This window comes from Cydia pomonella, chromosome 19 (assembly GCF_033807575.1).
Source record: "Cydia pomonella isolate Wapato2018A chromosome 19, ilCydPomo1, whole genome shotgun sequence".
Classification (NCBI taxonomy): Eukaryota; Metazoa; Arthropoda; class Insecta; order Lepidoptera; family Tortricidae; genus Cydia; species Cydia pomonella.
Window position 1 is genome coordinate 1342306 of NC_084721.1, and position 26819 is coordinate 1369124.

At 39.1% G+C, this 26819-nt stretch overlaps 2 protein-coding genes across 2 annotated transcripts in view; both read left to right on the forward strand.

Annotated features, from left to right (window-relative positions):
• The window catches only part of LOC133528556 (DNA-directed RNA polymerase III subunit RPC1), a 36521-nt gene extending 17072 nt beyond the window's left edge, over positions 1-19449 (forward strand). The window contains exons 15-27 of the mRNA XM_061865982.1: positions 595-674; positions 2282-2395; positions 4116-4273; positions 5076-5248; positions 6220-6324; positions 6810-6999; positions 10957-11175; positions 12353-12471; positions 13989-14154; positions 15005-15051; positions 16045-16138; positions 16969-17169; positions 19196-19449. Coding sequence (XP_061721966.1) covers positions 595-674; positions 2282-2395; positions 4116-4273; positions 5076-5248; positions 6220-6324; positions 6810-6999; positions 10957-11175; positions 12353-12471; positions 13989-14154; positions 15005-15051; positions 16045-16138; positions 16969-17169; positions 19196-19408 — 1879 coding nt within the window. The 3' untranslated portion in view covers positions 19409-19449. The remainder of the gene's footprint in view (positions 1-594; positions 675-2281; positions 2396-4115; positions 4274-5075; positions 5249-6219; positions 6325-6809; positions 7000-10956; positions 11176-12352; positions 12472-13988; positions 14155-15004; positions 15052-16044; positions 16139-16968; positions 17170-19195) is intronic.
• Positions 19450-20510: 1061 nt separating this feature from the next.
• On the forward strand, positions 20511-26819 carry LOC133528555 (exosome complex component RRP46). Its single transcript, XM_061865981.1, has 5 exons — positions 20511-20806; positions 20888-21014; positions 22583-22691; positions 23746-23944; positions 24502-26819. The coding sequence occupies exons 1-5, from the start codon at positions 20704-20706 to the stop codon at positions 24627-24629; spliced, it is 666 nt and encodes a 221-aa protein (XP_061721965.1). The 5' UTR covers positions 20511-20703; the 3' UTR covers positions 24630-26819.

The window sequence follows — 26819 nt, forward strand, 5'->3', positions numbered from 1 at the left end:
AAATACTTTTATACAGCAACAAGTGCCAGGTGATCCTACACTACAGCCTCTATACAGCTTAAATGATAGAATAAGCTTGTAGCGTCACACAACACTTAAAGTTTTATAACGGAGTTTACAGATACTTTTTTACAGCAACAAGTGCCAATTGATACTACAATACAGCCTGTATACAGCTTTAACGATAGAATTAGGTCGAAGTGTCACACAACACTTAAAGTTTTATAGTAATTTTTTTTATTTTCTGATATAACACCCCATGCGTACGCAGATTCCTTTATAATGATTTTATACAGCTTGAGCTCAGGTTAGTTTTCTCTGACACTCTTATAAGTCCCTTAAACCACCCTAAGTTCTAAATTGGCTGGTATATTGATTTTACCGACACTTAAATGCTACTTGGGTAGCCATTAATCGCAGTAACGTTATAGCTTATAAAAGCACAAGAGCTTTTATGAGGAATAGACAATACAGACTTTTCTTGAAACCTTTTATGTATGTTCTTATATTCGTGTTAATGAATGCATAAATGACAGATAACAGTAGAGGAGTAGGAAAAAGAATAAACATAAAGTTAGGTTGTTTTTGTTTTAGAGAGTTGGCTGCCAAAGCGTGCTTCCGAGAGTTGCATCCAACCAACGCACCGCTTATCATGGCCCAGAGCGGATCTAAAGGCAAGTTAGAATTGTAATAAAGTTCTTTAAATTTGACCCTTTTTTTTAATATTATAGGACATTATTACACAAATTGACTAAGTCCCACAGTAAGCTCAATAAAGCAAGTACCCTCAACTTAGACAACGATATATATAATATATAAATATTTATAAATACTTAAATACATAGAAAACACCCATGACTCAGGAACAAATATCCATCCTCATCACACGAATAAATGCCCTTACCAGGATTTGAGGCCGGGACCATCGGCTTCATAGGCAGGGTCACTACCCACTAGGCCAGACCGGTCGTCAAAACCCTTATAGCCTATGATATAGGGTCCCCATCCTCAACCAACTTGCTCGGTCGTCAGGGGCGCGATGAACAGGCACCGATGGAGGTATATCATAAAAACTAGGTGTGGAGCATCTACATCCACTGATGACCACGATCCTCAGTCGTGAGGGAGCGACCATTGAGTGAGATAGCCAATAATTGTTAAGTCAGAAACTCCTTCGCGCGTAATTGTTGTTGAGTTATGGATTTACCGACACTGGACCGAGTACAGCCACTTAAAAATGTGACAGGCTGAAAAACGAACTAGAAAATGGCATCCCTTAATAATGAAAATATTTTTTTCTACACCCGTACTTTTATTTGTCATTTGAAGGGTCGTGCACACATCTTTAAAACCCTACCTTATAGTTGTCAAGACAAAGTCTGTAGACTATTCCCCAAAAACGCATTTGTGCATACACGCAGTATCTTTTTGGTACTTTGATGAGATTGTTACTCACGCCACTCGCCTTTTTTGACCTCTCTTAAACAACGGTTGCATAAAATACTATAAAACAACACACAACAATCTTAAAATGAACATTTGAAATTAGTAATTTGTTGTCCCAGAGAGGATACCACTCAGCACGTGTCGGAGCATATAGTGCAACGACGCTGATGTTCAGTGGACGCTTAAACTAAAACCTAAATCTTAAAATTGAAATAATGTCAACGCTATTAGACAATAGGGAATATTACGGCGAAACTCTGTATAGGGGTCGCCACTACCACAATCCATCACAGTCTGAGAGTCTACCGCAAAACAATAAAATCGAACTTTCGTTATCTAATCTCTCTATCACTCTTGCATATTCGAGTGATGTAAACAAACCGCCTTGATGCATCAATGTCATATTCTATTATCTGTGAACACATGTCAAAAAACAGTTTAAGTCTCAGTATGTATAAGTTACTCTATGGTTTACGATACGTGCTAGTGCTGGAGGCCTACCGCGAAAATCGAAGTTCGTCAATTGCGGGCATTTTTCTCAGTCACTCTAATTACGTCTTAGTGAGCGTAAAAGAGAAAGATCCCCGCAATTTGCGAATTTCGATTTTCCCGGTAGGCCCCCTGCACTCTGGCGGCAGAGCATTGCAGTAATACTCCCTATAGGTTAACCTTCTTCGCGTTAACCTGACAATATGGCCACGTGTGGCGATGGCGAGTCAGATATCACCCTTAGGTTGGTTTGGTTCCCGTCGCTCGGATTTATTTTGTCTAGTTTTCTTCTTCCAGTGTAAATTAAAGTCGTATTGCAAAACCAACCTTATTTGTGTGTTAACAGGGTCGAACATCAATATATCGCAGATGATAGCTTGCGTGGGCCAGCAGGCGCTGAACGGCAAGCGGGTGCCGAACGGCTTCGAAGATCGCTCGCTACCACATTTCGAGAGGCACTGTATGTTGAAAATATGACTATCTTTTGGAAAATAAGTAGCATCCTACCACATTGAAAATACTCGGAATTTGCCAAGCATTTAATATTGGTTTCATACTGTATGTACAACAAGGCGACGGCACATAAAATGGCAGTCTTTAGAGTCCCCGGCAAGCTTGGCTGAATTTCACCTACCTATACAAACGGACTTTCGTTCTCATTATAAAACTACGTGTTGAATTGTAATTAAACTTGGCATATACACTGTGGGCCAATTAAACCCGACAGATTTCAAAGGTGTATTCTTGACCGCATTTAGAGACTAAAATGTCATACAATGTTTTCTGAAATCGGTCTTGTTTTAGAGATAATGACAATTTCTGTGAAAATTTGTTTCTTTTATAACTTAGTCAAAAACGCCTTTTTAGCAGTGACGCTGCCACTATGTGACTTGGTTTAGACATACCTACTGACAGATATTAAAGTTTTAAAGTAAACTCGCAATTTTCATCTGTAAATAAAAAAAAACTACTTATTTGTTGTAATGTTTTTTTTTCACCTAGGTGTAAAAATAAATATCGTGTCGTGTGCAGAAAACGCAAAAGGATTTTTTTTTCGCCAAAAAAACAAATTTTTTTTGGCGAATTTGGCCAAAACTCATATAACATTTTTTGCTCCTTATGACCTCAGGAATGCGTGGTTAAAATCTGTCGGGTTTAATTGGCCCACGGTGTATAATGACCTGAGGTATAGGTATGTGGGCCTGCAATTAGTTTATATAGCTCCAGTTAAATTAAATTCACTGTATTTTTTTACTATAGTATCTGAAGCTACATAAATTAATTACAGGACTAAATATACCTTATCTTATTGTAAGTACAAAGTTTCAGAGCAATCTAGCTAGTTGTTTTAAAATGAGGGCGTAACTACGTTTGTCTGGAGAACCGAGCCTGCTGGGGACCTTAAAATTTAAAATTGAATCAGTACTAGGGGATTTTATTATCCAGTAACCGATTATTTTTACGAAATTTCATAACCGATTATTAACACATAACACACAACGGGATCCTGAAAATGATAGCCGAGCGGTTAGATTCCGGTATTTTGGGACGATTTATCGAATTGCATGTTCACAAACGTGCAGTTCGGTAAATCGGCCAAGATAACCAGCAATCTAAAGTTACCTAATTTAATTTCTGTAATTTATTGTGCGGAAGGTAACATAACATAGGTTGTAAGTTGATACTAACAAATATGGACTATATTAATTGTCTGAGAATAAATAATGTTTATTTTATTTTTATTTTATTTTTGTTTTATTTTTATTTTATTTTATTTTTATTATTTATTTATTATTATTGAAAATCGAATAACCGGTTACGATAATTTTCGGTTATTTATTTATGATGTAAATTCTATGGAATAATACCTATACCTATAGTAAACAATTTGTGCATAGAATGTGTTCTAAGACATCACCGGATGGAACTTTTTGAATCTATAGTGTTTCTTTTACCTTTTTCTAATCGCGAATTTCGTCTGAAAATTGTTGTAAGTAAAAACCTCCGGTTTGTATTATGCAAACCTTCCCGCTATCACGGGGCCTGGAGGTGGTCGCGCATTCCTAGTGTGTGATTGTGGCAGTTACTTTCTGTCATGCGTGTAAGCGGATACATGACACAATAGACGATAAAAGTGCGTCCATCATATCCGCTTCAAAATTTAAAATTATTCATTATAGCTAAAATCCCGGCCGCTCGTGGCTTCGTAGAAAACAGCTTCTACTCCGGCCTTACACCCACCGAGTTTTTCTTCCACACGATGGGTGGAAGAGAAGGCCTGGTCGACACAGCCGTAAAGACGGCCGAGACTGGATATCTGCAACGTCGTTTAGTCAAGGTAGGTTTTAGAAGTTATTAATAGCGTTGGTAAAATAACATTTAGATTAAGTTCAAATCTAACAATATGTGGACCATTATGTTGTCTGTAAGAAATAAATGATTTGATTGATTATTTAAGTTATGTTAATTGAGGAAGATAATAGAATATCATATGATATTTCTAGCATGTCGGTATATATCAAATGGTCAAAAAAAAAAAAGCTCCCCAAGATGCATTGTGTTCAACAGTGGGAATCCGTGTTTACTTAGAGGCAGTAAGCGGACTTTTTTATTTGAAGAAGGTTTACATATTTTTAAATGTGATAAAAGAAAATATGGAAAAAGGAAAACGTTTTCCTATAAGAACATTTGCAAATTTTACTTAAAATTATATCTTATTTTTCATTGCATTTATCCGCTCTAACTTTCTTAAAGTTACACTTTACTCCTTTACTTTAGCGGTCAGTAACCACATAAATTTGTAAAAAAATATTATCAAGTATCTATAGAATTCTTTAAAACTAGGTGTTTGATTTCTTAAAGAAAAAGACAACATTATTTTACATAAAAGTAAGTAAGTAAGTAAGTAAATATTCTTTATTGCACCAACAATTATACATTTTACATACATGTAAAACTACAAATGAATTTTAAAGGAAAATAGAACCAGGTAACAACAGGCGGTCAAGGTAGTAGTGGCGGTAGGCGGTAAGTATAAAACAAAAACTTTTATTTGATTTGTCACCATTCAAAAAGACCCTTAGCCCATATAACTCCCTATATACGACTTACGAGATATTAAAACCATTTTTCTCCTCTAGTCCCTTGAAGACCTAGTCCTCCACTACGACATGACGGTCCGCAACGCGTCCGGCGAAGTGGTCCAGTTCAAATACGGCAGCGACGGCCTCGACCCCAGCTACATGGAGGCCAAGGGCCAACCCGTCGACCTGCCGCGCGTGCTGCAAGACGTCCGGGCACAGAACTTGCACAGGTAGACTAACTTCAACCTTAATACAACAAGATAAGGTCGACCAATAGTGTCACTACAATTATACGATATGGCAGAGAGGTTCAGTTCAAATACGGCAGCGACGGCCTCGACCGAAGCTAAAGGCTAACCCGTCGATCTACCTATGAATTATATTCATTAGTATTATATATGGAGTAATATTTATAACATCAATAATTAGCTTAAGATATTTATATGTAATACTGTCTTACTATTCATAAGTGCTTGTTGCTAGGCCTACATGAATAAAGTATATTTGAACTTGAACTTGAACTACCGCGCGTGCTGCGAGACGTCCGAGCACAGAACCTGCACAGGTACCGGCTGGTTAATTTTAAACCCTATTGGGACGAGACAAGATCCACGGATGTTTATTTAGCTGTTGTTAGTCACATTACGATATAGCCGAGAAGGCCTCTACGGCCTCGATCCCCGCTATATGGAGGCCAAGGACCAACCCGTCGACCTACCGCGCGTATTGCATGCACGAGCATAGAACTTACACAGGTGTAGATTAACCTATTTCATACATGAATGCCACAAGATAGGGATTACAACTGGTCAATACGACAGTAATGGGCTGGACTCCAGTTACATGGAAACCAAGGGCCAACCCTTAGACCTATCGCGTGCTGCTAGACGTCCGACAGAAACTGCACAAGTAGATAAGTACCTACTTGTGCAGTTTCTGCCGACAAGCCCATATGACCATAAAATACCTCACTTGAATACAGTGAGTATAGTTAGCTGGTTAGCTTAGTGAAAACACTGCTACTTAGTTTTTCCTGATGTAGTTACATCACGCACAAGTCACGGGAGGTTCTTTCGGCTCATTTTTAACCCCCCCCCTCCTCCTTGGTGATATTTGGTGAGGTTCTTGGCTACAGCATTCGGGTCCATTATTCTGGAATCAGCAGTTATTTTGACATCAATTGACGTGTATTGCTTGTCAGGGACGAGGAGCCTCTGGACGGTGATGGTATCGTAGTGGCGGCGGAAGAGACTTTGGCCTTGGACGACTTCAAAACATGCACGCAGGAATTTAAGAATGAACTCTTGTAAGTATCGCAGCATGAACTAAAATACAAATTTTGAGGAGTTGCAGTACCGGCCAATAATATATCACCTCCATGTTTTTACGGTATAACTTTTTGTTATGTTTGTGAGTGACTTCCACCTCAATACTTTAGGTAGTCTAAAAGTCTTCCTTTGTACGAGCGATGTGAAACAAATGGTCTCTGGTAATGGTTTTTTCATACAGCTGTTTTGTTTTAATGTATGATTTTGAGCGAAATTAGAGATTAATTTTCCACCAATATTTATTTTAAATGATGTATGTTATTGATTAAAGATAAACGTTATTGATTAAAGATAAACAAACCCCATAACTTTAAAAATAAATGTATAGTACAGGCAATAAAGTCGTTTATACAAATTTTTGGCACTTTTTTCGTATCGATATTTTCAGACGTGACTGTACCTTAGGAAATATGTCAAAAAATAGTAAAAACTTGCATGACTTGACAGTGGTAAATATTTTCAGAACGTTCCTCAAAACCATAGCCAACAAGGTCCGCTCTCTCCGCACTAAATACGCCCACTGCGGCAGCATCGTGTACCAACTAGAGCGTCTCACGCTCACCCAGCTCGTGAAGTTCATCCGAGTCTGCCACGACAAGTACCAGCGGAGCATCATCGAGCCTGGCACCGCAGTCGGAGCACTTGCCGCACAGGTATAACTAGCATTTACATATTTCTCAGTGATATGGTTATGTTGTTACCAACTAGAACGGCTCACTATCACCCAGCTCGTGAAGTTCATCCGTGTCTACCATGACAAGTTCCAGCGGAGCATCATCGAGCCTGGTACCGCCGTCGGAGCACTTGCCGTGCAGGTATACGACAAGCATTTACATATTTCTCAATGATATGGTTATGTTATTCGTACTCTGCGTAATGGCATTATATTCTGGGGCATATGGGCGGGGAGGTAACTTGGTGGGTATATAAGGCGCTACCAATTAAAACAAAGTGTTTTTATACCAAGTCGGCGGAATTTTTAGATTATCACGTGTATTTAGGCATAATCAACGAAGTACATTATGCAGGTAATTCTGAAATTCTTGTACTTTGGGACCAACCCCGAAATCGCAAAAAATACCTAGTGGAGTGTACAAAAAAAACACTGTTTTATTTTAGGAATCGTCCTTATTTTCATTAATTCAATTCAATTCAAAATATTCTTTATTCAAATAGGCCTAGCAACAAGCACTTTTAAATCGTCAAATTTTACAAATATCATCTTAATCTAAATATCAGAGCAATTTATTGATGCAGTTATTATTGTTCTAAAAAAAACATTGAACTATTATAGATATGGTAAACTTAATAATAAGAATTTCACAAAAAGATCGTCAAACATCAAAATTGTATAAAAATACTAGTCTAGAACCTTTCTAGAATAAAATCTAAATGTCAAAAAATACGGTATATATATACATTGAATTATCAATTTCATCATTAATAACATAACAATAAATAATTCATTCTTTACAATCACACTTAATCCCACGGTGTTTCATCATTCATGTAGTCTTGTGTGCTATAATAGGCTTTAGAGATAAGCTTACGTTTTACATAATTTTTAAATTTACTAACAGTCAATTCAGTTATAATATTAGGAAGTTTATTGTAAAATCTTACACAATTACCCATGAATGATTTCTTAGTTTTATGGAGCCTAGTGAAGGGCACTGCGAGCTTATGCTTATTTCTAGTATTAATATTATGTATTTCACAGTTTTTCTTAAAACTGGCAATGTTTTTATGTACATACAGAATATTCTCATAAATATATTGACAGTGCACTGTCATTATGTTAATGTCCTTAAACTTATCTCTAAGTGTGTCTCTATGGTACATTTTATATATTGCACGAATAGCCCTCTTCTGCAGAACAAAAATGGTATTTATCTCTGAAGCACTACCCCATAGTAAAATACCATATGACATAATGCTATGAAAGTAACTAAAGTAAACTAATCGAGCTGTTTTCACGTCTGTTAACTGACGGATCTTGCTCACTGCAAAAGCTGCAGAACTCAGTCTATTCGAGAGATTAGCAATATGGGGACCCCATTGTAGTTTAGAATCTAAAGTTATACCAAGAAAAACTGTGCTATCTACTAGTTCCAATTCCTCATCCTTGACAATGACACCTGTTTGCTCATTTCTTATGTGACTTGTAACAAACTTAATGCACTTAGTCTTTTTCTCATTTAACAATAAATTATTAACATTAAACCAATTTACTACTTTAGAAATAGCATTGTTTACATCACTGCAAGCTTGTTGCTGTCGTTTGACTTTGAAAATAAGTGAGGTATCGTCTGCAAACAATACTATGTCATGGTGGGTCTTTACAAGGTAAGGCAGGTCATTAATGTAGATAAGGAACAGGAACGGCCCCAATATTGATCCCTGCGGTACACCCATAGAGACCAATGACCCCGGTGATCGCTGTCCACTCACATCAACCCTTTGTATTCTACCGTGTAAGTAAGACTTTATTAAATTCAGTGCCGAGCCTCTTACTCCATAATAGTGCAGTTTCCTGATCAATGTTTCATGACAGACGCAATCGAAGGCCTTAGATAAGTCACAGAAGATACCTAAAGCATCCTGTGACTCCTCCCAGGCATCGAAGATCTGTTTAATTAGCTCAACACCAGCGTCGGTTGTTGAGCGACCCCGTGTAAAACCAAATTGTTTGTTGTGCATTAGATTATTAATGTTAAAATGTTTCAATAACTGACTCAAAACTATTTTTTCAAAAATTTTGCTGAATGTTGGTAACACTGATATCGGTCTAAAGTTAGTGGGGTCGGATGTGCTACCTGATTTAAATAAAGGAGTGACTTTACTATGTTTCATTAGATCAGGAAACTCACCGCAGTCAACACTGTTATTAAATATAACTACCAGGTCAGGCGCTACAACTTCTATTAAGGATTTGACAGTATGAACGGAGACTCCCCAAAGGTCACTAGTTTTTTTTACATTAATTGATTTAAACGCCTTTAATATATCTGAGGCACTCACATGTTTAAAATTAAGGTTTCTAGTACATTCTGGGACATTCTCTTCTAACAGTGTAACGGCAGACGAGGGTGATGAATTTAAGTTCTTAGTTGTGGAAGCTGGTACCTCGGTGAAGAATTTTTCAAATTCTGTTGCTACATCTAAACTGGAATCTACGATTTTGTCATCAATTTTTAGTTTAAGATCTTTCATCCTTTGCTTTGATCTACCAGTCTCCACATTAATTACTTTCCACGTTGTTTTAATTATATCAGAGCTAGTTTTTATTGTTTGACTTAAATAATTACGCTTTGCGATATGGCAATCTATTTTAAACTTCTTCGAATATTGTTTAACATATTCCTTAAATTCATCACTCGTATTGAACCGCCGTTCCTCATACAAGGCATACAATGCACGTCTTCGTTGATGTAACTCTGCAGTAGCCCACTCACTAAAAACTGATGCATCACTAACCATGACCGATTTTGTAGTAAATATCGCATTATAATTTTCCATAAAAGTGTGAAAGAATGAATTATACATATCATTAGGACTCATGTTGGAAGACAGAAAGGGTAGCGCCTGAATTAAACTTTGTTTCATTCGTTCCACGCGGTCAGAGGTTACTGGTACAAAAGTTATTTGTTTTCGCAAGGTATTTTTCCTTACAGCCTCAAACACCATTAATTGGCCTAAGTGGTCTGATTCTAACTTGCTGATTACATTTTTAGCGGTAGGAAAAATATCAGTGAAAATATTATCTATACAGGTGGCACTAGTGGCAGTCACTCTAGTAGGCTCCATAAACATGTGGTTGAGATTACATGATTTGAAAAGATTCAACAATCTACAACTTACTGTTGAATTTTCCAAAATATTTACATTATAGTCGCCGCATATAAGTAATTTCTTACTAGAAGGTGATATTTTAAGTAGGACGGATTCCATTATGCTTTCAAATATTTCAAAATTACTTAAAGGCGGCCTATACACACAGACAACAATAAATTGCTCCAATTCTACTGCACTTAGTTCTATAGTCCGCTCAACAGACATGGATACAATGTCCTTACGTTCCTTAAATTTTAACTGACTATTTAATATAATTAATGACCCACCATGTATGGAACTAAGTCTGGTGAACGAACTGCCCACCTGGTGATTATTAAATTGAGGCATTAATTCATTATTATTCAACCAATGTTCAGTAATACATAAAATATCAATATTATAATCATTCAAAAAAAGTTCAATCTGTAAATCTTTTCCTCTAATACATTGAATGTTTTGATGCACCAGGTGGATGTACATTCCATGTTTGCAGTATTTTTCATCAGATTTACTAAAAGCTAAATTGCCAGAGACAGATTCTTTTGTCTTAAGAGCTAATTTAAATTATTGGTTATGACTGGAACCAAAACCAAGTTCATACCGGTCTGCTCAATAGAAGCAGGATAAACTGCCAAATTTTTGGCAGAAATGTCAAACAAATATGATAGCGACAAAGCTATTTGTTCAATTATTTGTTCAATTAAACAAACTTACACCGCTGGTCTCAACGCGTCATGCGCTATGATCTTACTAATTGTCCTACAATTTGTTCCCAGAGTATCGGAGAGCCAGGCACCCAGATGACCCTCAAAACCTTCCACTTTGCGGGCGTCGCCTCCATGAACATCACACAGGGCGTGCCCCGAGTCAAGGAAATCATCAACGCTTCGAAAAACATCTCTACTCCCATTATCACGGCTGAGTTGGTGCAGCCACTGGACCAGGAGTTCGCTAGACGAGTCAAGGGGAGACTAGAGAAGACAACCTTAGGAGAGGTGAGCACGTAGAATGTACTAGGATATGTCCGACCACAATAAGGATGTTTCCTGTGTTTAAAATAAATTATTTCACACCATGCACGAAATAAGGCACCAGATAATTATTATAAAAATCGGATATAACTAGAAAAATGGTTATTTGACCGTGACGTCACTATAGTAGTTTTCATACAAATTCCATATTGGCTAATCGTTTGGACACTTCTAAATAAGATACTGATTTGACTAGTAGGAGAATACCCTATTAGCAGACTAATCAACATCAGCCAGCACTGAACTATGACATGACACTCCTCATCCAATAAACTTGGCAATTCTTTTGTGTAACCGATCTTAAGACATCAGGTTTGTGAATTATCCTTTGTTAGGTATGTATCGGGTAGGGTATTCAGTGGCGAGCGCCAAGTGTAGTGTTTTGGCATTCAGGAGCGTGCACTGAAGCCGCTTGCATATGATGGCATTTGTTTAACACGACGTTCGCTGCGTTCGACCGGTCACTCAGTTTGTAGGTATTTTAGTGACAAGTAACATTAAGAGGAAAGAAGAGCTTTTTGAATGTAACAAAGTAACGGTAATTTTTCTATGAAATTCCATTTCGGGAGAAAACGGTTTTCACTAACTTCACTTGGATTTTACTTCGAGAGCTTCAGTATAATATATACTAGATATGGGTTTCGCTTTTTTGAAAAAAAAAACAACGGGTTGCACTCCGGGAGTGCCGGCAGAAGTGAAAACTTAAATATTAACGTTGTGCATTTTTGATATTTTGGAATGGTTAGGGGATCATTTTGCACGAATTGCTTTAATTATCAGTATCAAAGTATTATCATTTATGTGGTAAAGCGCCGCTACAGAACTTTCACTTCAAACTTTTTTGTTTTTTAGTTTTGCTATGTTTGAAAAAGAAAGAAAAACGTATAAACTAAGTTTTTCATTGTGTCAATAACATACTAAAAAAACATGGAGAATGGACAATATTTTGAAGTGGAAAAACGTTTTCTCTTTTTGTATGGACGATCCCGTGGTATACTTCCCTCTTAAGGGAGTCAAACTGGAGTTTATTAGAGAAGTACTACGATTAGGAAGGTGGCTCGCCGCGATTAGGAAGGTGGCTCGCCGCGATTAGGAAGGTGGCTTGCCGAATTTAAGTGACACATTAAAGTGATGTTTTCAGATAACGACGTACATAGAAGAAGTGTACCTGCCCAACGAGTGTTTCTTGCTCATTCGACTCGACGCGGAGCGCATCCGTCTGTTGTCACTCGAAGTCAACGTCGACTCCGTTGTTTATTCGTAAGTGTATGAACGTTGTATTAAAATACCTTACCTATAGCTTTTCGGTGTAGAAAATCATCGTGAGGAAACCGGACTAATTTAAGCAGTGGCTGTTTTCCCCTTTGGATTGGATTGGAAGGTCAGATGGAAGATCGCTTTCATAAAACTAGTGCCCGCTCTAATTCTGGGGATTAGGTTGTCAAAGCGGATCGCGAGCTCCTTTAGGATGCAACCGGGAAACCGCTAAGATGAGGAAATCCTTAAATAACCACAAAAACTAAGACGAACGGTTTAAATTCCGCTTCGCCTACTGGTGCTCTGTCATTTATTCTTAAGTATATGACTACCATTTTGATTCCTTGAATTTTTATTTTGTTATAGACAGCTATGGAAAATTTAAAATCCTAGAGTAAAAACATGTCTCAAATTTTATTTTGCGTAATCATAGAGAACACCATACAGGGATAAGTTCGCCTTTGTTGTATTTAATTTACTCTGTAACTGTGTTTTTCGTGTTTTTATTTCTATGTTTTTTTTTTATAGGACATTATTACACAAATTGACTAAGTCCCACAGTAAGCTCAATAAGGCTTGTGTTGAGGGTACCTAGACAACGATATATATAATATATAAATATTTATAAATACTTAAATACATAGAAAACACCCATGAATCAGGAACAAATATCGACGCTCATCACACGAATAAATGCCCTTACCAGGATTTGAACCCGGGACCATCAGCTTCGTAGGCAGGGTCACTACCCACTAGGCTAAACCGGTCGTCAAAATGTACAATAAAGTATATACATACATACATACCGGAACTCTATTTTCAACTCCTACACTCACTCTGGTTATAATATTAGCGGAAAATCGTTGAGCATTAGACTTTTTGTTTGCATTGTCGAGTAGCAGTACTGAAAGTTCCGCTACTCGATGCTAGATGTCGACTGCGAAAGTAATAAGCATTTTGGTACCAAAACTGATGTATGGAGTAAGCACTCTATTACTTCTTATATCTCTATACGATACGATAATTTATTGATAAAATATATTTTACATGTTATGTCTTAATACTAGGTACTTAAAATCTATTTTACAGTACATATGGGGCTACTTTATAGCACTAGTGCGAGAAGTAGCATATTACGTTACTGTGTCGAACATTTAAAGGGCCATATGTACTGTAAAACGTTGTACGATACATGTGCGAATAGGTAATTCGCAACTCGTGTCGATTTAAAACACTCCCTTCGGTCGTGTTTTAATTTATCGCCACTCGTTTCGAATTTCCTATTTTTCGCACTTGTATCGTAATGTACTAATTTACATCATTCGTTATTTGGCTAACTAACCAGTTACTATTTATTCTAATAATCGATTTAATGTTACATAAGTATATACCTATTGCTTAGTTTGGTACTCGAAAATAGGCATCCAACGAGTAGTAGGCCTCAGCTACTAGTTTATTTTACTAGTTTAGTTTAGTCTATGGCGTAATGTACCGTTTTAAATGTAAAAAATGTTTTGCAGCATATGCACATCGAAGCTGAAAGTGAAGCCGGGCAACATAGAGGTCGTGTCGGACTGGGCCATCAAAGTGATCGCCGAGCCGAGCAAACACGGCGGCTGGTTCAACATGGCGCTGCAGCAGCTCGCGCGGCTGCTGCCCACCGTCGTCGTCAAGGGGCTGCCACAGGTACTAGGAATAAAATCAACAGTAATGGCGAGAAATGGAGGGTTAAACGGCCATGACAACAATACATCCATATACTGCGAATTTTTCATATTTTTTTTCTCATAAATAGATGACAATGTCGACTTTGCTGATTAGAAAATTGGTCCCGAAGTGCGTAGTTTATGGTCAATCAAACATTTAAAAAATTTTAAATATGGCTTTCTCGATATCAGGACTGCAATGTTTGCATATACGAAGTACAGTCAAGGTATTAAATATCGTTACGGACAAAGTGTCAAAAATATGTATACACGACCTTATTGCCTATATATTAAGGTAGTGTGTACATATTTTTGTCACTTTGACCTTATCGATATTTAATACATTTACTGTACATTATTTGTCGGGTTCCAAACTTTTTAAAAAGTTGAAATGGTCATGTATCAAATGCAGTGTTTTGGCGTAGGTCCATTAAACACCCAAACGGATGATCAGTACTTTTTATTATAATGTTGGCACCGCGTCTATTTAGCGGTCTCAAATAGGTTGGCTTATTTTCGGCAGAAAAACACTTATATTTTTTATAAAAAAAAGCGCCAAAGCCAAAGCAAATAATTTTTTTTCTGAAAATATATACGTAAGAACGTTGCTTCTGTGAAATATTTCTATTATATTTATATTTCTTGCACCATTTTTGAGAAAAGCACTATATGTGACTCAACTAAAAGGCTACTTGCTGGCTTCGTATTCAATTAAACGGACTCCCAAGGTCGTCCGTTTAGAACGAATCCTCAGCCAACTTCTACCAGCTACTTTCGAGCCTCTAAAATATTGTACTATCACAGTGTACTACCGAAGTAACTGGTTCCAGGTGGCGCGATGTGTGATCGCTTGTGACGACACGGGTGGCGACGTCAAGTAAGTATCTGTGACATTTTCCGGACTGCCTTGGTTGTCGACAAAGACGATTTCTAGTTGAATCTTTATGTCGGAAACGTTTTATTGACAAACGATGGTATGGTTCGTTTTTGTTTGCATTAGAAAAAAGGTAAACAATCTGGACAAGATTTTTTATTGAAAATAGTATTTTATGCAACGTTGCATACAATACTTTTCCTACGAGTCAATAAAAATAATACTTAAACTAGTGTAGAATCATCTAAGTAAATAAACCAAAAGTATACAGCTAAAATACGTGAGGCGAGCATACATTCTTACGCGCCCGCCCCGGCTGGCTGGTCGGCGACACCTTCTCGTAACTCATGAGGCCCTGGGACTTGTTCTTTGCTCAATTAAATTTTTGGACTGTTTTTCTCTCCATTTTGCCCCAATAGCCTATGGAGACTAACAAGCGACGCTAAGCAGTCTTCGTAGTCTATGGGTATTGTTGATTTATGAAGCAATTGTTTCTATTGTTATTGATTTTGTTAGGTTGGTTGCCATTCGTCACAGTATCGTTATAGCGATTTTAAAGCACAAGTGCTGTTATGAGGAATAGACAATAAAGACTTTTCTTCAAACCTTTTATGTAGGTTCTTCTATTCTTGTTCATGAATGTATAAATGACAGATAACAGTAGAGGAGTAGGAAAACTCCTTTTAAAAATCAGTAACTATTACTCATGAAAGCAAAAGAATGTAAGATATCGTATATGATTTATAATTATGACGTATTTGCCGTGACTTATTTTAAAAAAGGGTTTTTCAATAAAAAAGACACGTCATAACCGCTTACCTTCTTCCTAATGCTAAAAAAACGAAGTATAATTGCCTTCGGTTTGAAACGGCAAATTTATTTATCTATTAATTTGTGACGACTCGTAAATGATGTACTAATGTAACATTAGCAATAAAGTGTTTGTCTCTAGTAACGAACAAATTGTAGGTTAATTCCTTACGATGTAATTTCCAGATACAAATTGTGTGTGGAAGGCGACGGACTAAGAGATGTGATGGCGACTTACGGCATCGACGGCAGGAAAACTACGTCTAACAATATATTGGAGGTAATGGTTTAAAGGGTCTAGCCGCAATCCTATAGTGAAACTGCCCCTGGCTGAAATGTATACCTTTCTTAGAAGCGTTAATTGGTCTTATTATAAGATATCATTTTACAATATTTCAAGCCTAGAATCCCCTTGGTTTGGATAAAAAAAAAATATATATATAAAATCTTTTTTAATTTTTCTAAGCTAAACTAATGGTTAGATTTCTTTGAAATTCGGATTACACATGGAACTTATAGCAATACATTTTCAAAAAAAAAAATCAAGTTTCTAACTTATTTACAAAGGCCTAAAAAAAAATTTTTTTTTGTTTAAATTTTTTTTTATTATTTACAAGAGGGCGACAACCTCAATTTTTAGGTATTTAATGCACAATACAATATTGTATGAAATATATTTTTTTATAAAAATCCATCTGTGGCAACAAGATAAAAATGTCTTACTAATGCAGGCCATTCGACTTAAGGCGTCTGTAGGTTACACATTGGGCCAACACTAAGAAAGGTATACATTTCAGCCAGGGGCAGTTTCACTATAGGATTGCGGCTAGACCCTTTGTTCATCTTAGATTTGTCTACATAGTTATTATTGTTTAATGGCTATATTTTTTATATTCTGGATTGTCTACTGACTACTATTATCTTAATCAGTGTTTCTGTATTGTTTTCTTTTAATTGAGGTTTGAAATATATTAGTGTTTTGGTTATTGTTACATGGCAATTCGAATAAGATTTAAAAATGCCAACTTTAAAAGCAGAAATAGGAACAAAAATACACGTTTGAAATTCTAATTTACAATTATGACCGGTTGCCATTTTTTTATTTGTCAGGTGTACCACACGCTCGGCATCGAAGCAGCCAAGTCCACCATCATCAGCGAGATCCAGGCCGTGATGGCGGGCCACGGCATGAGCGTGGACCGGCGCCACGTGGAGCTGCTGGCCGGCCAGATGACCGCGCGCGGCGAGGTGCTCGGCATCACGCGCTACGGGCTGGCCAGGATGAAGGACTCGGTGCTCAACTTAGCTAGTGTAAGTATAGTGTAGCCAGGTGTGACAGCCACGGCATGAGCGTGGACCGGCGCCACGTGGAGCTGCTGGCCGGCCAGATGACCGCGCGCGGCGAGGTGCTCGGCATCACGCGCTACGGGCTGGCCAGGATGAAGGACTCGGTGCTCAACTTAGCTAGTGTAAGTATAGTGTAGCCAGGTGTGACAGCCACGGCATGAGCGTGGACCGGCGCCACGTGGAGCTGCTGGCCGGCCAGATGACCGCGCGCGGCGAGGTGCTCGGCATCACGCGCTACGGGCTGGCCAGGATGAAGGACTCTGTGCTCAACTTAGCTAGTGTAAGTATAGTGTAGCCAGGTGTGACAGCCACGGCATGAGCGTGGACCGGCGCCACGTGGAGCTGCTGGCCGGCCAGATGACCGCGCGCGGCGAGGTGCTCGGCATCACGCGCTACGGGCTGGCCAGGATGAAGGACTCGGTGCTCAACTTAGCTAGTGTAAGTATAGTGTAGCCAGGTGTGACAGCCACGGCATGAGCGTGGACCGGCGCCACGTGGAGCTGCTGGCCGGCCAGATGACCGCGCGCGGCGAGGTGCTCGGCATCACGCGCTACGGGCTGGCCAGGATGAAGGACTCTGTGCTCAACTTAGCTAGTGTAAGTATAGTGTAGCCAGGTGTGACAGCCACGGCATGAGCGTGGACCGGCGCCACGTGGAGCTGCTGGCCGGCCAGATGACCGCGCGCGGCGAGGTGCTCGGCATCACGCGCTACGGGCTGGCCAGGATGAAGGACTCGGTGCTCAACTTAGCTAGTGTAAGTATAGTGTAGCCAGGTGTGACAGCCACGGCATGAGCGTGGACCGGCGCCACGTGGAGCTGCTGGCCGGCCAGATGACCGCGCGCGGCGAGGTGCTCGGCATCACGCGCTACGGGCTGGCCAGGATGAAGGACTCTGTGCTCAACTTAGCTAGTGTAAGTATAGTGTAGCCAGGTGTGACAGCCACGGCATGAGCGTGGACCGGCGCCACGTGGAGCTGCTGGCCGGCCAGATGACCGCGCGCGGCGAGGTGCTCGGCATCACGCGCTACGGGCTGGCCAGGATGAAGGACTCTGTGCTCAACTTAGCTAGTGTAAGTATAGTGTAGCCAGGTGTGACAGCCACGGCATGAGCGTGGACCGGCGCCACGTGGAGCTGCTGGCCGGCCAGATGACCGCGCGCGGCGAGGTGCTCGGCATCACGCGCTACGGGCTGGCCAGGATGAAGGACTCGGTGCTCAACTTAGCTAGTGTAAGTATAGTGTAGCCAGGTGTGACAGCCACGGCATGAGCGTGGACCGGCGCCACGTGGAGCTGCTGGCCGGCCAGATGACCGCGCGCGGCGAGGTGCTCGGCATCACGCGCTACGGGCTGGCCAGGATGAAGGACTCTGTGCTCAACTTAGCTAGTGTAAGTATAGTGAGAATGGTCATTGCATGAACGTGCGGTAATGTTGAAATGACCGCGCGAGGCGAAGTGTTGGGGATCATCCACTACGGGTTAGCGAGGATGAATGATTCAGTGTTAAATCTGGCTAGTGTAAGTACAGATAAGATAAGATTTGGTGCAGTATCTGAAATACTTCTACGCAAACGTGCGTTTCGAAACTAATAGGGGTCTTCAACAAACATTTTTTGATAAAATGAATATTTTCGGAGATATCGCTCCGAAAGAAAAAAAATATGTGCCCCCCCCCCTCTAACTTTTGAACCATAGGTCCAAAAATATGAAAAAAATCGTGGAAGTAGAGCTTAAGAAAGATATTAAATGAAAACTATAACGGATATGATCAGTTTAGCTGTTTTTGAGTTATCGCAAAAAGTTTCCCCTTCATAGTAGAAAGACGTACACCCACAGTTAATCCCTTGGTTAACAATCTACCATACTTTAAGCTCCAGTATAGCTTATTGTGACGGAAGAGTAACTACGGAACCCTACTCTGAGCATGGCCCGACATGCTCTTGGCCGGTTTTTTTAAATAGTATGATAACCTTTATTCACAATTTTTCCACAGTTCGAGAAGACCGCAGACCATCTCTTCGACGCAGCGTACTACGGTCAGCAGGACTGCATCAGCGGTGTCTCCGAGTCCATCATCCTAGGCGTGCCGTGCGCCATCGGAACTGGAGTGCTACAGCTACTGCATTCTCCAGCTCCTGAACCGCCGAGAACAACAAGAGAGCTTCTGTTTGATCGTCCCGAGTATCATACATCCATATGGGACTAGGTTACTTTTAATAAGTAATAAACTTTTTTTTTTAAGTTTTATATTCTGTTTTATTTCTAATGCCTCTACCCTACAGCGAAATACCATTTAGCTTCTTCAAACCCTTCTCAATAAAAAACACTGGACTCATTGCGTCAAAAGTACCAGGGACCCAAAACTCAGCAGGAGCCATAATGAGCGCGTGCTTCAACGCGACATACCTACTATCATCCAGCTAATTGACGATTTGTAAACCTTATTGCAACGAGATAAGGTCCACTTATGCTCAGAAAGTGCCGTCTCCGAGTCCATTATTCTGGGCGTGCCGTGCGGCATCGGTACTGACGTTCTGCAAGTCCTGCATTCTCCGGCTCCTGAACCGCCAACACCAAGGGAGCTTCTGTTCGATCTTCCTGAGTATTATACGTCCATATGGAATTAGGTTATTTCTAATAAAAGTTTTAGTTTTATGTTAACTAATAGAAAAGCTCCATTAGCATCTTCAAATTCTCCGTAAGATCATCCCCGTTCGGTAATTTTATTAACCTTATAACATTATATGTGTCCACGGCCGGCAAACTGGCAAAACGTCCCAATTGGTCGCTTGCTATAAGGACGCCTTGTCAGGCTATTCTTATAAAGATACAACCAAATCTCGACCTAATGGCAAGTGACATAGTGGGACGTTTTGCCGGCCGTGGTCACATATGAACCTTGTAAATAACGGTATAGTGTGAAGGTCAGGTCCGGCAAATCGCTCGTGAACCATTGTGAGCTTTCTGCGCTATTTATCCATGATGTAGGTCACTCGTACGGGTTACTTGCGCCAGTGCCATTATAGCAAGTAATCTCTGCATAGAATCCAGACATGCACGATATCCGGAGCGTGCATGAACTGTAGGAAGCCGCACAGGAGCTGTCAGATTTTTGGCGCGAGGCGTAAATGTGATGTATATTGTTCCGATATAGCCCAAAAGATGGCGTAACCTACTATGCACAAGAAAACATGTGACGTGTAAATGTACATGTATGGTTCCGATTCAGGCCACAACATGGCAGACCCTCCAACGCGCACGGTCCCTATATGATATACGACAGTGACTGGCGCATCGAGTTTAAGTCATGGTTTGAGCATGTTATACATGCTCCGTGTGGAAGGATTTTTCTACTTGAATCCAAGCGCATTCTGAATCAGAAAAAAAAAGTTTGTTGACCTGTCAAGTGTCAAGCACACGTGTTAGGTTATAAATTATTATTTTTGATAAACTCCAAATAACGGCAAGTAATATTGTTGCTAAATTTTACTGCAGCATAAAATGGGCACCGACGAAGCCAAACTAAAAGATTTTAAGCTAAAACCGATGAAGTGTGAGCTGAATTTTCTCAGTAAATCGGACGGCTCTGCGATTTTGTCTCAAGGTAAAAAAATCATTCAAATGATGACTAAATTCAGTGTTTATTATTGTAAATATGAAGCTTGATTTCTGTTTTATATTCTAGGTAGTACAGTAGCGTTGACTAGCGTCAATGGACCTCTGGAAGTTAAAATGTCCAGTCAAAGTATAGAGAAGTCTACATTGGAAGTTCTCTTTAGTCCTAAGGGCGGGAAACCATCTGTAAAAGACAGGTAACTTCTATAATTTGCTCTGCAGGTTATTTGGTTATTTAAATTCGGAATTACGTAGCAGGGTGGCAGCGTATAATCTTCACAATTTAAACTTACCCCAAAGTCTTTAACTCTTTTGTTATCGGTATGAATGTATATGAAATAAACACTTTATTGCACATAAGACAGATTACAAAATACATTAAAACAAAATATATAGAACATACAAAGGCGAACTTATTGATCTCTTCCAGTCAACTTTTCAAGTCAGTGAAAAAATAAATAAATCAAGATAGACAACCACTGTTACAGAAAGTAAATTATGGTTCAATTATTACAAACGTAAATAATCGAAACTTGTAATCTAGAATATATAATACATATTCATATAAATACATACATATATATATATATATATATATATATATATATATATATTATCATAAATAAATAAAAAACCTTAGTACTCAACTAAAACACGTCATACTTATGACATGTATAATTTTCCCTTGAGTGATGCTACTGACCGTGATAATAATTCATTCATTTATTGCATCCATCGTTGTGACATTACATGTTACATAGTAATAATAAGTTTCACATGGACCCTGATAGGGTATAGCAATAGTCTTAAATCTAAATAATGCTAGGTATTAATTTAATAATTATATAAATTGATTGATTGATTGTCTTAGATTGGGATTGTTGTTTCCTGTTCACTTGAACTTAAACTCAAATTACTCCATTTCACTATAAGACATAAGGTCAAAAACACATATTCTCATATAAACATGAATTCAAAATAGTCTAACACCAAAATACCTAAGTCCCAAAACACCCTAAATATAAAACGAACTTATCATGATTATGTACTACTCCCGAAACACCTAATGTAATAAGAGTTGAAACTCGGATCAAACTAATCCCATAATATACTAATCCCAAAATACACCATTCTTTAAAATAACACAGTCTTAAAACACACTAGTATCAAAACATCGTAATTGGGATTTTCGTACCGACTGTGAGGAGAGACAAGGAGAACTACCTGATGGTTACCTTACGGTATGTGCGAAAGAGACCACACAATATATAGCTTCTAGAACCTGCAGGCCCAACCCTTCATATACCAGCTTATGCCGCATCTCTTAAACCACTTTAGACGTTTAGGGTATTTTGGGACTAGCTAGTTTTGAAACTACTGTATTTTGAAAATCGTGTAGAATATGAATGGTGTATTGCAGGAATGGCTTGTTTGGGCCTTCTGCTTTTATGACAGTAGGCGATCGTGGTAATAGTATATAATAGAGATAAGTCCGTTTTGAATTTAGAGTTTTAGGGTGTTTTGGGACTTGGGTATTTTGGTGTTAGACTATTTTGAATTCATGTTTATATGAGAATATGTGTTTTTGACCTTATGTCTTATAGTGAAATGGAGTAATTTGAGTTTAAGTTCAAGCGAACCGGAAACGGATTGTTTATTGTGTTTTAGAAAACGATAATTTACACTAAATGGATTAATTAAATACACTGATTTGAAATGATATAGGATTTTTTTTTAGGATACATAATACCTTTAATTTTTTCAGGTACAAAGAGAATGTGATCCGTCAAACCTGTGAGGAAGCTGTCCTGAGCAGCCTGTACCCTCGCACCGGCATCTCTGTCACAGTGCAGGAGCTGGAGGACTATGGAGGGGTAAGAACCTAAACCATTGACTTATACGTTATTTCGTAAAGACAGGCCTTACGGGCGCGAAGAAGGGTGCCAGCATAGCAGTGTCAGTGGCACTGCTGTGCATGAATGCGAGGCCAAGTGTGTACTCCAACTAGTTGCAACCAATCGTGCGCACAATGCGAACTCATCAACCAAGCGTGTACAAGCATTCTACCAAGGCACACCAAAACGAGAATGTTCAGTCGAAATTATATGACCTTAACGCATTTGTTGCTAAATTATGGTCAGTAAATAAGTACTCAAATATAGTGGTGTAGCCAGGCGTGAGCAAACGGCCCCCTTGCACTTATAGGGGTCGAGTAATGGGGAGTCAGCCCCTGTTATTACCTTGGGAATACACATTGAAAGAAAAGGGCCTCTCAGGCTAGATTAGTTCATGTTATGCCACTGCTCAAATATATAAACAAAAGCAATTTTTATTTGTGGGCCGGTGCAGGGTCATTATGAGGTTAAACAGGCTGTTGAGCTAAAGCAAGAAGTGTTAATACAGCAACTAACAATGAGTGGAATGAACTGTTGTTAGTGGTATTTCTGGACCAATACAACCTTCCTACAAGAAAAGAGTATACATTTTTAACGCCTCTGGTGCTGCAGGCGTCCATGGGCGACGGTAGGAACCATCAGGTTATTTGTCTGTTTGTTTGCCTACAATATCAGTGGTCCTCAAAGTTGACCGGGCTCCGACCCACGTAATAAAAGCTGGCAAATTCGGGACCCACCTTTTAGCCGTCTTAAATAGGGATCATGCAATATTATTAGTACTGGCTGTTAACCTGTAGGGCTAAGATGGTCGGCTCTTTATTATTTGTCACCATGCCTGTCACGTTCTAACAAGTATGTAAGCGTGAAAGTGACGGGCATAGTGACATGTGATAAAAATGGAACCATGGTGCCACCGCTGATCGGTCAGCATGTCGTCTTATGTTTGAGGGCCCACTCAAATTTCGCTTTTCGCTCGCAAAAACCCACAGTTTGGCAAATGATATATGAATATTCTTTTGTATTTCGCCCTCAGCTCTTATCAACCTGCGTGAACTCCGTCTGCCTAGCGCTAATAAACTCCGGTGTGGCGATGCGCCACGTTTTTGCAGCAGTATTGTGTTGCGTAGACGAGCGCGGAGACATCTTGCTTGAACCTGAGGCCGAGCAGCTAGATGCTGCGAGAGCTGTGTTGAGCTTCGTCTTTGATGAACGAGATAAAAGTCTCGTCACAGGTAAGATTGATTTTATCTTTTGATCATTTTTTAAGTATAATCAACTCTAATGGCCCATTAAAGTGAATTGCTAGTAACAATGAAGAATTAAAAAGTAAATATTGTACAACTGACAAAAATAATCCTTTATTACCCATATTTTCATAGTACAGGCAGTCCCATGGCAGATTACAAAACTTGATAGAAAAGACTACCTATAGGGAGCGTGCATGAACTGTAGGAGGCAGCACAGGAGCCGTCAGATTTTTGGCGCGAGGCGTAAATGTGACGTTTTTTGTTCCGATGTAGCCCACAAGATGGCAGAACCTACTATGACACAAGAAGACACGTGACGTGTACATGTGCATGTTTATGGTTCCGATTCAGGCCACAAGATGGCAGACCCTCCAACGCGCACGGTCCCTATAGATGTTTGAAATTATAAATATAATGATGGTGTGCTTTGGTTTAGATTGACCCGCTGTGGCTGTAAACACTGGAAACAGCCGTTACTTCTTAGTTTCGCCGCTCGCCGCTAGATGGCGCTGACATCAAACCTAACTAACACGTTGTTCCAGGCTTCACCGAGGGCAATTTCAGCGAAGACACGTACAGAGAGGCCATGGAGCGGTGCCGGTCCGCCAGCGACCTCGTGTTCGCCTTCTATAGGGATATTGTTAGTAAATACTCTAAAGTTATTGGATGATAGACGGTTCATGTTGGTGTGGTTGGAAATACACTGAAGTCCGTGCAGCATGGGGAAATAAGTAAGCTTAGAGTGCTCATTCCATGCATCAGTTTCCTTACTTAACAAATAATATAATTGCAGTGAAATATCGATAATCCGGCAATTCGATGGTCCGGTATTCCCAGTAATCCGGCACTAAAATGTGCGCCTAAATTATCGCACTTCAATCTCTATAAATGGCTAAGTTCCAGATAACACTAAAATTTTCTTTGATATTAGTATTTTGGTAAAATGTATTTTTACGACATACTAAAAAACATATACTTAATAATATGCCGATTTGCTCTAACTTACAGTAATTCGAATTTTCCAGTAATCTGGCTCTCTTGTGTAAGCATCGGTGCCGGATTAGTGAGATTGTACTGTAATAGAATCAGGCGTTACTTTACGGAAATCCATATTGCATGCAAAAAAATACGGAAGTTAGTATAACGGGTTAACACTAATTGTCTTGCACGTTATTTTATTTCGCGGATTATCAACGATATATTTTTGTTTTGTTTGTATTAACAAATATGAAGCGAGTAAGGTTAAGGGTAAGGGACTAAGGTTGCCAGAGCTCAACGAGACATCTTACATGGCGGTCCTGCCCGGGTCAATGCTATTATATACCTGTAGGATGATGCGTCAATTATGCAATGGGTGGTGTTTAAATACGAATATATTTTACGTGCGTGTTGGGATGAGGCATAGTACACACACTACAGTACCATCGTGGTATAACATATTATCCATCATGAAATTCGTACAGACAAAGTAAAAAATAAGGCCTCGCATCCGAAAAAGGATAACAATTATTTGACAATGTTATATAGAACTTACTTATGTATAATTTTGCGTCTTCAAGCCTGATTTACACGCGTGCCGAGACTTGGCGACAATCAGGAACGCAGTTGCGCGTTAGAGCGAGTAAGAGATATTGCTATCTCATTCCACCGCATAGCTGCATCCCTGACGCTTGCCAAGTCTCGGCACGCAGTAAATCGGGCTTTACAGGGCGTTTCATCAAAACAAATTCCTAAGAACAAATTTCCGTATCTCTTCCAGTTTCACTTTTCCCCTCATTGCTACATTTAAAGACCCGGTATATATTTTGTATACATATATTTATGTGGCTATATTGAAATAGTGTAGCAACGAAGGGTAAGTGAAATCTTGAAAATGTGGTCTTTAGATGCACGACAGCAGCAGGCTGGAGTGCATTAAAGACCCGAGTTTGCTATATTCTTACCCCCGTAGTTACACACAATGTTTTGAATCAATTTAATCACACTTACGAAGAAATAACTGAATTTTAAGACGGTGACATTTCAAACATTCGTCCGCCATATTGTCATTCGTTGACAGGTTAGCCATCGAAGGCCCATTCAGCACATACCTATTCGGCATTCAGCCACGATTTAAAATTGTGTAAAAATATTTTAAACGAATTAACCATTGGACCATTGTTGTCTATAAATAAATAAATTGATTGATTGATTGATTGATTAATCACATTAAATATTTTTTAAGATAAACAATATAAAATAAATGATAAAAGTCAGTGTTTTAAAAATACAACTCATTTATACCTGCTTGGTTCGTATAAATTAGTGACACAATTAAAAAAAAAGCTAAGGACCTATCTTGGGAGTTAGTTTTTTTTACAATCCATAACTCCCACGGGAACGATTTAGGCCTTTGCCCTTCAGTACACCTGTATGAAATAAGATATTTTTCGAGCAAGTCTGATGAAAAAATATTTCTGTGGCTATATTTAAAAAAAGTACACATGTCTCGCGCAGTTGAGGTTTTTACCCCTTTCTGAACCCCTGGAATGGAAACTTATTTCCCTTTTCACTAGAGCTACAAAGGTACAGATTTATAACTGTAGGTTTATACATGCATTTTTTATAAGTTATAACAGGGTTTCCAAACTTTTTGACACGAGATGACCTCTTTAGGGCTAAGTTGGTCGGCTCTGGTCGTCTCTTTATCATTTGTCACCATGCCTGTCACGTTCTAACAAGTATGTAAGTGCGAAAGTGACGCATGACATGACAGGTGATACAAATGCGACCATGATACCGCTATTAAATTATAAATTATACTTATACATTAATTTAATTATAATTCTTACCTGTAAATATAAAAACAATGAACAAACAA

Excerpts from the sequence above, each read along its gene's own strand:
- LOC133528555 (XM_061865981.1), top strand. The coding sequence starts at position 20,704 with ATGGGCACCGACGAAGCCAAACTAAAAGATTTTAAGCTAAAACCGATG. Across the intron at positions 21,015-22,582 it reads AAACCATCTGTAAAAGACAG|GTACAAAGAGAATGTGATCC; the intron begins GTAACTTCTATA and ends TAATTTTTTCAG. Across the intron at positions 22,692-23,745 it reads AGCTGGAGGACTATGGAGGG|CTCTTATCAACCTGCGTGAA; the intron begins GTAAGAACCTAA and ends TTTCGCCCTCAG.